At 36.7% G+C, this 12,948-nt stretch overlaps 1 protein-coding gene across 1 annotated transcript; it reads right to left on the minus strand.

Annotated features, from left to right (window-relative positions):
• Positions 1-2,692: 2,692 nt before the first annotated feature.
• LOC139738154 (CD5 antigen-like) lies at positions 2,693-9,738 on the minus strand. The gene is made up of 3 exons (XM_071648816.1): positions 9,492-9,738; positions 3,203-3,529; positions 2,693-2,811 (listed from the first exon to the last, which is right to left on the minus strand). The coding sequence occupies exons 1-3, from the start codon at positions 9,736-9,738 to the stop codon at positions 2,693-2,695; spliced, it is 693 nt and encodes a 230-aa protein (XP_071504917.1).
• Between the last annotated feature and the right edge of the window lie 3,210 nt (positions 9,739-12,948).

The raw sequence follows: 12,948 nt of genomic DNA on the forward strand, positions 1-12,948 counted from the left end.
GTGTCTTCTTGACCCACCCCCCGAAAAGGCTATGATGACATCCATGACGACAGCGGTCCCGACGACAACTCCCCCTTCGACGACGGTTCCAGTCACGGCAACCGCCGGGACGCCATTGCTTGACGAAATGGAGTAATTCAAATCATCGGACTCATGTGCGATTTTTTTTTCTTTTAATATCCACGAGGAAACTCTAAAGGGAAAATATAGTTATAACCATCGTTTCTTTGTTCCCCTGTGATGTTCGAAGTTGGATTATACTTCATTCGAGAACTGACTCGTGATCATGATCCCAATTGGTTCGGAACGTTGAATTTGTTTCGAGTAAGAAACATCACTTTTGGACAATGAACTCATGCATGTTGACCAAAAGGGACAAATAATGACTTTGTGCATTTTATCATGTTTACCTGAAACGTGGAATGTTTATGCACTCATTTTGGAGATTAACATGTTTGTTTTAATGATTATACGTTGTTCGCCCACATATTGCAGATGTTATTTTCTATTGTATGCATTATGTCTTTATGTTGATTTGCATGTAGTAACGGTTATTTGCTCAAGATTTTATCAGTGCCTATAATATTTTGCTGCAAGTGACAGATCTACATACTTTTTCTTGTCATTTTTTTTCCGAAAATCGAAAGAAGAAACGATTCAATTGGCTTTCTCGTATGCATTTTCAGCAAAACTGTGCTATGCTGCATCTGCCGAAATCTTGCGGAAAGGGAAAATCCAAAATCATCCAATTAAGTGGGGATGGAAATGGTATTTTCGTCCATCCATGTTTGCGCACGTTATCTTGAATATTTCTTCCCCCCCTACTCTCTCCAATCTTCTGCCCCTTTGCTGTTCTCTCTTCTCTCCTTCCCACTATAATCTATAATCCTACTATATTTCATATACCGATGCGGGGTTTTACAAATTGTTGCTTTTGTTTAAAAATTTGTTTGTTATCATCGCTATTGATTGTCGAATTATGATAAGTGATTAATTTTAAATTAAGAACGAAACTAATCATTTTCTTTTACCTATATATTCTGCCTTCTGTGTTTTCATGTTTTTGTTGCTGTTACTAATGTCAGTCTGTTAGTCAAGATTTTAATGTGAAAAAAAATGGTAATCGCTAAAAACAAAACAGGCAAATTGCAGGTTGGTTCAAATCGTTAATGGTTTGTTTTGCTCGTGTTTGTTATGTCTTCGAGCACATATTTTTATTCTTGTTTGTTAACTACAAAATGAATATAGTTTGATATGTGTCGTCATGTGTGCTTTCGAATTTGTATTTTGTCCGTTATACATATTTGATTTTGCGTTGAAACTTTCATTTTTGTTCACTTCTAAAGGCGAAATTCATATGTGTCCTTACTACGTTGTCTTGACCACGTATTTTTTTTTTTTTTTTTGTCTTTCAGACACCCATGATTTATCGCCCCACGCCATTACACAGGTGGCCCGGGTTGGGTGAAGTATAGGCAACGTTATGATATTTGCGAGAGGCTGAGCCTTGAATCGCGCTCCCAACATTTGAGATAGGCTAAAACGCAGAGTCCGACATTCCTTAAAATGTATCGCATGTGCCCGATTTTACTTCGGTCAGTTTCCTCCGCTTTCTTCTAAAAAGACAAAAAGAAAAAAAAAAGAAGTTGACCAAGGACACAATGTTCTGCCCCTGCAGTGATACAAGTTTGCTGACTGGCATGTTCTCGTTTTTTTCATGTATGCCACGTTGTCCCCACCTTGCGGAGGGCAGTGGTGCCTTTGTATTTTATGACTCAATGCCGTGCATGTTATGACTTTCTCATTTTGTATTTTCCTTCAACATAATGCTCGTTCTTATAGTCATTGTTGTAAATTTTGTAAATACAGTTACACTTGTTCGGTTTTTTTTACGTTGCAGTATATCGATGCATTTCATGTATATCAAAATGTTGGTACCCGCCATTGTAATGTATATATACTTTTTAGTTTCAACTTAATTCCTTCGTTATGTATTCACCGCGGATTCTTATCTAAATTTTCTCAATTACCATTTTTTTTTTTTGTTTATTCCCATCTCGCTCTGGTTTAGGAGTTCTGATTCAATTGGCGACAAAAACAAACAATTATACCCAAAAAAAAAATAAGTGCATCAGAATTTTACATTGCGATTCAGACGTGTTCATCTAAATTGACAATGATATGTTAATATTACTTAGTTTTCAGTATAGAACCTACATCTACCGAAAAAAAATACTCTTCCAAAGTTATTTTTGATATTCGAACCTTTCATCTTAATCCATGATCGGGGACGATCATTTTTTTTAGAGGGAAGCATTGTAACGGTTTTTGAAATAAGAATAATGCTGCATACGATTATGTTGTAAGTGTACCACTATTCACCTATATTCGCCATGTTTATTCACGAACCCTGTTTGACCCCTTCGATGTGATTGTTAAATGCTGACACCATCATGTTTCGAACTGCTATGCTGACACCATCATGTTTCGAACTGTTACAGTTTCATCTAATAATGCATCCCTGATCTGATTCTCCATCCATAGAACTAGTCCAGCCCGATACCAAATAGCTGGTCCAGTTGCATGCTCACTAGATCGGTCCGCCCTGATTCTAAAACTGCCCTTTCTCGACCAAGCTTGAATGTAGACCAGGCCGACTTGATCTCAGAAAGATATAGGTCATGACCCAGTTTTACATCCACGCGCCTCTGCCTTCTTTGAGAAACTGGATGACCCAGTTACACATCGTTCGCATGGTAACTGGATCGCCCAGCTTTATGGCACGCGACATCCCAGATCGTATATAAGCGTCTGTTTTGGCAATTACAAAGAGAGAAGAGAGGAGAAAAGAATTCCCTTTACGCTCTGCTTTTACGAGACTGGACTAAGAGTTAGTAGTTCGAGACCGCATGATGTGTTAGCCCTTTTAATGTCTCTCTGTTACATGTGTGATGTTGTTTTGACGCTCGTCTTTTCAGTACGTGATGTCTTCTTTTAATAAAATACGAATAAAGTGAACTCGATACTTCTCTTGTAATTAATTGAACTCTACTCTACGACAAATTGTATGGGATATATGCGTGTGCGTGAAAACATAATTTGAACTCTCGCCATCCATGACATGCATCCACAACTCTCATCACGAACGCACCCAGAAAATTCGTCGCAATAGGAGCAATTGAGGCATACGCGCATGACTTACCGGACGTCTCATCCGTGCACTGTACACCAACATCTTGTTCGTGGGATGTGCAGCTGGTATCATCCCATTCATTGTGTGAGCAGTCTGTTAAAGAATCTTCATTTCCCGTGCAAACCACCCCACCGAGGTGGATTGGACCGTACCCTGGCCCGAAGTATTGGTACGGCGACACGACTCCTGCGTAGCCACGCTGGTGGCACACAACCAGAGCGTTCTCGTAGGACCAGCTGTCATTACAAACCGTGCCCCATGTCTGGTCGTGGAATACCTGAAGTCTACCTTTCCAAGGAGCCCCGCCGTCAACAAGCCGGATATCACCTTCATCAGCTGTGCGACGTTTTTCACATAACGAGAAGTAACAGAAAAAAAATAAGAAAGTCAAAGCCTTTAAAACAACGATCTCTTTTTTCTTCTTTCAACTAGTTCCGATATAAACAGGAAAATGCTAGAAGAATCCTACGAGATAATGGAATTGCATCAATCAAGGGCCAATCGATTTTCATTTTCGTGGCCCTAAAAGTCAAGAAGTGCGTTTTGCTTTGAACCAAATTAAAGTTGATGATGTGTCGTAACATTATCAACACTTTGTGTTCTTTTGGATAGAATGTTAGAGATGGCAGCGTTTTAGGTCCAGGAGGGAACTGATAAAGTCTTCCTTTATTAGTTTCGTTGTCCCAGTCTCGTTTAATGTTTATTCGCGTGTGCATGTGTATCTGTTTGAAAGTCTGTCTTGGAAGTGGGCTTCCAGACTTTTTTACAACTTTTTCTGACTTTTTTCCCACCTTTTTCCCTCTTTTTGCTTCAGTTTATTTTTTCTATTTGACATCCTGTACCTGAGGGGCCCACATTCTACAAGCTTTGTCTTTTTAGTGGGTCCCTCCATTTTTCTGTGTTTTGCATATTGCTATCCATCGTCTATATCACTTCAGTCAATTTTCATGAAGGTTCCATAATTATATTTTTCTCAATTAAATGTTTTGATTATGTAACCTTATTCTCTGTTACCAAAGAAAGTGAAATGTTTATGTTCTTTTCGAAAGATGAAATAAAGTTTGAATTGAATTGAATGGAATTAAAGTGGTCGTAATAAAAGGTGGGTCCCACTTCTTATTAGTTTTGCTGTGTTTTTTTTTCTTCAGATATCTCAGCCATTTCAAAACAGATTTTTATCAATTCAACTTTTAATTATTGCTAGAATTGTATGCTTTGCAATATCTCATGTTATTGAAAAGCCTCAGTCCCCTTCTCAATAAAAGTATATTATTTCATCTCTTTAAGCTGTTGATCTTGTGGTTGCTTACTTACGAGTTATCTGTGCTCCCTAAGTGGCCATGTAAGATAAATCAATACAATTTATACTAGCGGGATTTGACACATGCGTAAAGTTGTGGAAGTGTGAATATTCCAATAATAAATCGCGCTCAAATGCAGCCAAAAACAACATCCCCTTGTGGAATTCAAAATCTAGGCTCTTATCGCTTCCTTGAATACCACGTATACGGTTCAAAACAATTTGAGGACGATTGGATTGCCATATAGAGTGAAATATCCAATAACAAATTAAATTCGAATGCCCCGTCCTTGCCGCAAAAGACGTATTACATCTTTTTCTTGACTGCTTGATGAGTTTAATATAAAAACTCATGTATCAAACGCGTTCGTAGATAAAATTATTTCGTACCACATAAAAAAAGAAACATTAAGAAAGTGCGAATTCCATAAAAAAGCTTCTTTCTCACATACTATCTTCACAACCCGAGAAATGATGAATTATAACTCAGCAATATAATACAGCGGCCCTACTACATTATAATCATTACATGAAATCATACGCACAATCAAACAGGTTAATAAGAGTTGTATTCTCAACATAGAGACTGTGGCATTCAAAGTTTTAGAAGAGAATTAGAAAAGAGTAAGAAAAGTTTTAAAAAAGATTGTACATACAAGACTTTATGGGTTTCTGAATGATAATGCATTATTTGTTCCTAATCAATTTGGGTTTAGAAAAAAGACATTCTACTGATCGTATAATGCAATTATTCAATTACATGATCAAATTATTGAATCGTCTATGAAAAAAGAACAGGCTTTTTATGGATCTGAGCAAAGTATTCGATACCATAGATGATAATATCTTATTGTATAAAATGCAGAAATACGCGGTATCCGCGGCAAAGCTCTAAACTGATTTAAAGATTATTTACACAACAGAAAGCAATATGAGTTTTATCAATCGACTGAGTCCAATAAACAAAACGCTCTCTGTGTCCCACAAGGGTCGATTTTAGGACCTCTGTTGTTCTTGATATATATAAATGATTTAGTGCATTCATCTTCGTTATTTAACTTTATTTTTTCGCACATGACACGACCATTCTCTTTTCTCATAAAAACCTACATACACTCACTACAGTTGTCAATTCAAAATTATTAAAGGTTTCAACGTGGTTTAAGTGCAATGAATGATCATTGAATATTGAAAAAACGAATTATGTCTTCTTTAGAAATAGCCATACACCAATGGATGATATAGTGTTATAAATTGTTGGTAAGCAATGGGATCAAAAGTCTTGTGTAAAAAGATCAATGTTGGGGGGTAACTATCGATTCACACCTAACATGGTCCGATCAAATACACCGAGTTAATTCAACAATATCAAAAAATATATATATATATATCGGGATCCTCTGGAAAGTAAGAGAATATCTTACCAAGCAAACCCCTTCAAATTCTTCATGATACACTCATATCACCCTATATCACCTACCGTAATATTGTGTAGGGAATTGCGGTTTTAAAAAAATAAAGTCGATATTGTTATTACAAAAACGTGCTGTAAGACTTATGACCGGTTCACACTACTTAGCACACACTGAATCTTTGTTTCATGATTTAAAGACTCTTAGAATTTCTGATATACATACATGGCAAACAGCAATATTTATGTATAAATATACTAAACAATCAGCTCATTGATATTGTCTAAATATATATGTACATTTCAAATTATAGTATTCATTCATATCCTACCCGTCAGGCAACAGATTATCATTTTAATAAATCTTTAACTCCTCATGGCTCAAAATTCCGTAGGACATCTTGGTCCACATGTATGGAACTCATTGAATGATGACCTTAAACGCAGTTCTTCTCTACAATATTTTAAATAATCTCATGAAAACGTTCTTCTCGCAATGTACCACTCGAATGAGAAATTACGCTTTTGTTATAGTTCCCAACTCCTGAACACTGTATCTCACGCTTTTCTTTCCTTCTCTCTTCCCTCTACTCTTCCTATTTGGGTACCTTGTTCTCGGGTTTTGTTTTGTTTTGTTTCGTTCTTCTTTCGTTTTTATACATTCCACCTTGTGTTGTCCTCTTTGGTCAAATGACATTAAGATACTTAAAAGATTTACATTATTTGTTCTACGTGTGTATAATTGTTCCGTTCCTTCATTTAGTTGTTCCAAGGCATATTATGTTCCGAGGCCGTTGTCCAAGTCAAGCGTCTTGCTTATTGATAACGGTCTCCTCCACCTGTACACTTAAAGATCTGTAATGATGTTGATGTATTATTTTACATGATTTCATATTCCTCATGCGAAATTTTTTTTTATATTTTCATGAATTGTGAATAATATGTTCGATATTGTTATACTTATTTTTTTGTTATGTACAAGTAGAGAAATAAAACTTACTGAAACTGAAACTAAAACTGAAGAACACAGACACGAACCGTCATTATCTTGTATGCATTGTAAATACACGTCTGTAGTGTGTCGGCAGTCGTTGTTCCCCCAGCCACCGTGGGGACAGTGGGCAAGTTCATACTCGTCCCCAGTGCAGCTGACATCCGCAAGATGGACAGGCCCTATGAATCCTGTAGCCGCAGTATTCTGGTAAACGGGTCCCCCAGACAAGTAGCCGAGCTGCCGACAAGCAATATCAGAGTCGGTTCGATGCCACCCGTCGAAGCATACTGTACCCCAAGAGTTACCGTGATAGATTTCCAGGCGACCAAATGTCAAACGGTTGGTAAGGCGCAACTCTCCCTCCATCGCTGTAATTAAGACATCAGTGTGCTTTCAATGGTGTTCGTGCATATGAACCAGATAAAGTTTGGTGAACTTAGGACATTGTTTTCTTTTTGTTAAGCTGTTGACTTCATAAGCTTTTGACTTTAATCGGAGAAATAATTGTGATTTCCTCAGAAACCTGTTCAATGTGGTCTGCCATATTATAGCTCTCTCCCCCCCCCCCCCTTCTCTGTCATAGCATTTACATTACAAGCTCTTGCCATCTTTGGAAGTGAGACAATGTGACATGCATTCCATCTTTATCATAAACAAAAAGAAAAATAAGCAATAGCTATTTTCAGAAACGGAAGCATTCTGACAAAATGTATCTGAATTTATAGAACACACACAGTGCACGCCCCGGAAAGGAAAGACAACCTCTGCACACAGACAACTACATGCTAATACACTGAGCAAAAAGGAAGGAAACACTTTTTCCAGATTATATTTTTCATATAGAAGATTTCGATGAAAATCAATACATTATATATTATTTTCAACTCCAAATTCAAAGGACAAACGGGGTAATGCCACAAAGGTGACTAAATGGACAGAATTTCATGATTCATTCTTTCAATTAGGAATGTAAGAATTCTTTAGACAAGTTTAAGAAGCAAATATTTTTTTTTTATTTCCTAATTACTGTAGAATCAAAAGTTAAAATTTCCACATTTTGGTTGATATTGCTTCTTCTGTTCAGTCTCATCTGAATTTGGATTTTACTAAAGATTCTTCAATTTCCTCCATTATCACTAGCCATTCTTAATCTTTGAGGTTACAAAGACATCATAGAGATCAGGGATTATATTGCGAATTTAGTCATGTTTCTTCTTCTGTGGAATTTTTCTTTTGTTCTTATTGTTATAATGGGAGAACACTTTACGAATGAGTGACAACTTGTTCGTTTTTTTCACTTTGTGCCTTGGAGAACTAATGTCTTCGACTCATGTTGACATACCAGGTTGATAACCGATTATAATTACCTTTAATTTGGTATAAAATACATTAGTTTTCATCTAAATATTGTTTTCGAAATATGAACTTGGGGGAAAAGTGTTCACTTTTTTTTGCTGAGTGTATATGTGACCGTGCATCACAAAACGAACACAAAGTCGCACGCAGTGAATTTGTGTGAGGACTGAAAATAGGTGAAATGAGTCAACCTAGCCATCTTGAATTTTTCATATTTTCTGAAAGAGCAAGTCTTCTTCTACATTATGTTACAGTTTGGGATCATCAAAATAAACAGGAAACTGTGTTTTTAGCTGTTTTTCTCACACTTTATTCCAGAACTGTATGATCAGATGTTTCTAACAGAGTCCACTTTTCATTTCTTAAAAATTCAGTACACACTCTTCACTTTCAACTCTAATAACTTCTGAAAGGATAATGCTACTGCTTTGAAAGTTGTCATTAATCATGGACAAAATGTGTTAATAAGGCATGCCTAATTTAAGCTTAATCTGATAATGCCTTCATTATTATCGCCTCGGTGTTTAACACCCTGTTTTTTTTTTGTCCCTTTCATGGCACAGCTAACGTGGCTTGGAAAAGATTCAGCGCTTGAATAGACTCTTTACTTCAGAGCCTCTTTTCTCCGTTAACACTTTGCCAGAGTGCGTGCTTTCTTCTAACATTTAGATAGGTTAGGAAAGTCCATTTGAATTGAGTTATACATATTTTTAAAGCTTGGAGTTTGCTCTTTTACAATCTGCCCCTAATTAAAAATCTATTTCTGGCGACCTTTTCTTTGTTTTGTGGTGCAGGGTCACATATTACTAACGCTATCGACAATCTCTCTCAAGATCAAAACATTATATTTGAATCGGAGCAATTCAGATTTTGCTTTAGATCTTTATGTACATAAACATCTGAATTGTTATTATCTTAGCTTATATGTTAATATGATGAATGGACATTCATACATGAATTCACGATTTAAATAATTGCAAACTAAACCCATATCATTCAAGCAATATTTGTTCACCTTGTGCTCAGCAGTTAGAACAGTCCACCTCACTTTTATCAAACGGAATACTCCCACTTTTGTATTAATGATTTTTGTATCCTTCGGACACAGTTTTTAAAAAAAAAAAACAACAAATCTAGAGGTGTATAAACTTCATGATTAATATTCTAAATGACTGCACACCTGTGGGATCTGTAAGTAAAGTGTAACAATCCACTCCCACGTCTTCGCCGTGTGTACATGAGCTGTTCCCATCATCACTGAATGTAACGGTACAGTTGATGAGTCCAGTCTCATTTCCAACACAGCCCACGTGAGACAGGTGGATAGATCCATTACCAGGTGTGGGAGAGTAGTACACATTGTTCACTCCATCATTCCCTAGTTGACGACAGGTTACCTCTGCTTCCTCGGGACCCCAGGTCGTACTGCACACAGTGCCCCATTCGTTGTTGTGGTAGATTTCAAGTCGGCCGTCCCTCGACATCGGACCGTCAGCCAATCTGATGTCACCTTTTAGGAAACAACAGTATAAGTTTTCCCTTATTTTGTTATATCACCGAAAAAATAAAAGATTATCGGAGGATTACAGACAGCATCATCATGGCATTGTTAAATTGCTTCGTTGAACGACAAACATAAGTGTACGTTTGTTTGCGTGGATGCATTTTTCAATGAGTTTTGGATTACCAAACCATCGGAATGACGAACCGTATTTTAGTTTGGGATTGACGAAACTCAATTCATTTTAGGATTGCAGAACCTTCAGAATATAAAACACTAGAATTGTCTGTTTAACGTACCTTCGGAATAACGCCACAAATTTTCAGATCAATGAACCCCTTTCCATTTCAGATTAACTAACCTCTAGGTTTCGAGAGTTTGTGTGTTTCGGAATTTTGAACCTTCGTTATTGTGAACATCATCCAAACTATTCGAGGTGATATCTAATCAACTCACTGTTCGTTTACTTCAATATGCACAACAGTATCGGAATTATCATGTTCATGTTCAATGATTTAGCAAGTATACGCGGTCCGTTCCGGTGTAATCCATCAATGCTGCGTGATGCAGTAGATGGAAGTGTTTGTTCCTGGTGAAATGTGTTTGGAAGGACACTGAAAGAGTTGTGAGGCAATGGCTTGATATCCTAATAATATCGATGTCTTGTGAAAACACGCAAAACTTGAAAGTTGCCTAATTTTTATTTCTGGTCTGATTTGGAAAGAATCCGTATCACATTCTTCGTACGATTTCACTTATAATTACTGATGCCAAGTGTCGTGATAGAGTGTGGTGGATGCTATCTGCGTCGCTGGCTCATTGTGAGTTACCATTTCGTCAGTAGTCCTTTGCATTTTGAAGTTATTCTCTTTCTTCTTGTGTTCGTGAACAATTGGGATATAAAAAACATTCACATGATTATCAATATGTCTTATGTTCTCTGTATCAGTAACAGCAGCTTAAAAACGAAGTAAATCTAACATTTCAACATTTCAACATTTCAACATCTAACATTTCTTTTATACAACAGAATAAAATGGCAAATTATTTCCATAATTAGCGTGTAATGTAACATTTTACAAAAGGTTGGAAGAGTGACAACATTTATAATGTTGATTTAACATTTAATATCTTTAGAGTTTAGATAAACTTTGCTTTATTATCTCTTTGACAGATTGTCTTTGGCATAACACTATGGATCCTCAGGCCACTATTATTTCAAGCACATAGTGACGATATGAATTTTTCACCTTAAAACATTCCCTATTATATGGCGTCGTTTATCATCATCGTTCATAATTGATTTCAACGTTATGTTTGCACTGTACTTTCTCTCGTTCGCAATGTTGAAAAATATTATCAATCATGTTATTTTGTATTGGAAATGTAAAAGAAAAATCATGATGTATCTTTCAATCGAAGTGATGAAAAATGCAGAAATGAAACCAAAACCAAAACCAAAATGTCACCTTTGGAAGAAGTGTTCAGTTTTCATTAATTCTTACCCTCGTTGTACTCAAAGAAACATCTTACTCCTGCGTCTTCGAAATGAAGACAGTTACCGATGTTCCATCCATTGTGCTCGCAGTCCGCAAGTTTTGCTTCGGTCCCATTGCAATGTACGCTATCTAGGTAAATAGGTTGCATCGGTGATCCACCACCAAAAAAGGCATATGGAAAAGCGTCGGTCGCAGCTGAAAAGCCGAGCTGTTTACACACGACCGATGCATCAAACATATCCCAGTCATCGTCACACACAGTCCCCCACTGAGAGTCGTAGAAGATCTCTACGCGTCCCTCGTAACTTCCCGAACCATCAGCGAGTCGCACATCACCCGTTTCTGGAACCCCTACGAATCATTGAAAACATTACTGTGACATCTGCTTTTGAGAGATACATAAAAAGTCAACAACGGAAGTTGCCGTTTTCATATTCATGTAAAATAAAATCAGTGAAATGAATAAAACTTGTTTTTTCGATATGCGAACTTTTCAGAAACACTATTTTCTATCAGAAGGGTACAATACATAGCCTCTTAAACATGACGTTTTCTAACAGCTTAGCAAAAACATGAAAAAGTGAAATCGGTCTATTCATTTCGCCAGATACGGAATTTTAGTTAGGGTAGATTCTGAAAGAGCAGATTCGAAGTTTTACAAATACAGCACAGTTGAAATGGACTCTTCTGTTAAACCTATCTAACTATTGGAAAGAAAGCACACACTTTGGAAAAGTATGAACCGAGAAATGTGGCTTCAAAGTACAAGGTCTATTCAAGTGCCTAATCTTCACTAAACCGTGCTAGCTGTGAGATGAATGGATCAAATACAGGGTGCCGGAGCGACAACAATGACGAGATTGTTAAATTAGGCTGCGATCATACATGTAGCTATATTAACACATTCTGTCCATGATTAATGCCAGCTTTCAAATCAGTAGCTTTACCCCTTCAAAAGTTACTAGACTTGAAAATGAAGAGTGTGCAAAGGGGTATCAAATAATGAAAAGGGGCCTCTAAGATATACATGATCTCACTACTCTAAAAAAAAGGTTGTAAAAAAACTGCTTAAAATGCACTTTCCCATTCATTTTATGATCCTAAACTTAAGAATAATGTAGAAGAAGGGTAGCCCTTTCAGAAAATATCGAAACCGAATATTGACTTGGTTGCCTCGTTTCCCTTTTTTACTTTGAGTCCTCACGTAATCAAGAGGTGATTTTTTTTTTCTTTTTGTGATGCACGGTCACAAAAGATGCATTAAAGGTATCACACACGGGTCACACAACATAATGGCTACATTTCCTGACTACTTGGGGACGTGTACCATCTGTTCCTGATTATTCGGATGTATATTACATAGACATTATTTCAATGATTTCATGAACGGAGGTTTGTGAGGCAAAGAAAAGGGGAACATTTTCGGATGCAACACAATCTTCAAATGAACAAAGAAAATATCCTACATCTACAAATATTTTGGAAACAATGTTAGCAAGCTTGTTTATAATCATTCCGTTTTTTCCATTGTTTTATCCAACGTCTCTTGATTAAACATTGGAAATTTTGCAATGGGAAACTTTTGTTACATAAATTATAAAAGTTATTGATATAAATATCATAACTATCATACATTGTCATAACATTGAGAACACTTAGGGCTAATACACCAATTAGACAAATCTAATGCTTCT

The sequence above is a fragment of the Diadema antillarum genome, unplaced genomic scaffold (genome assembly GCF_040938485.1).
Source record: "Diadema antillarum isolate AM-2024a unplaced genomic scaffold, OU_Dant_1.0 seq00000725_RagTag, whole genome shotgun sequence".
In the NCBI taxonomy this organism is placed as follows: domain Eukaryota; kingdom Metazoa; phylum Echinodermata; class Echinoidea; order Diadematoida; family Diadematidae; genus Diadema; species Diadema antillarum.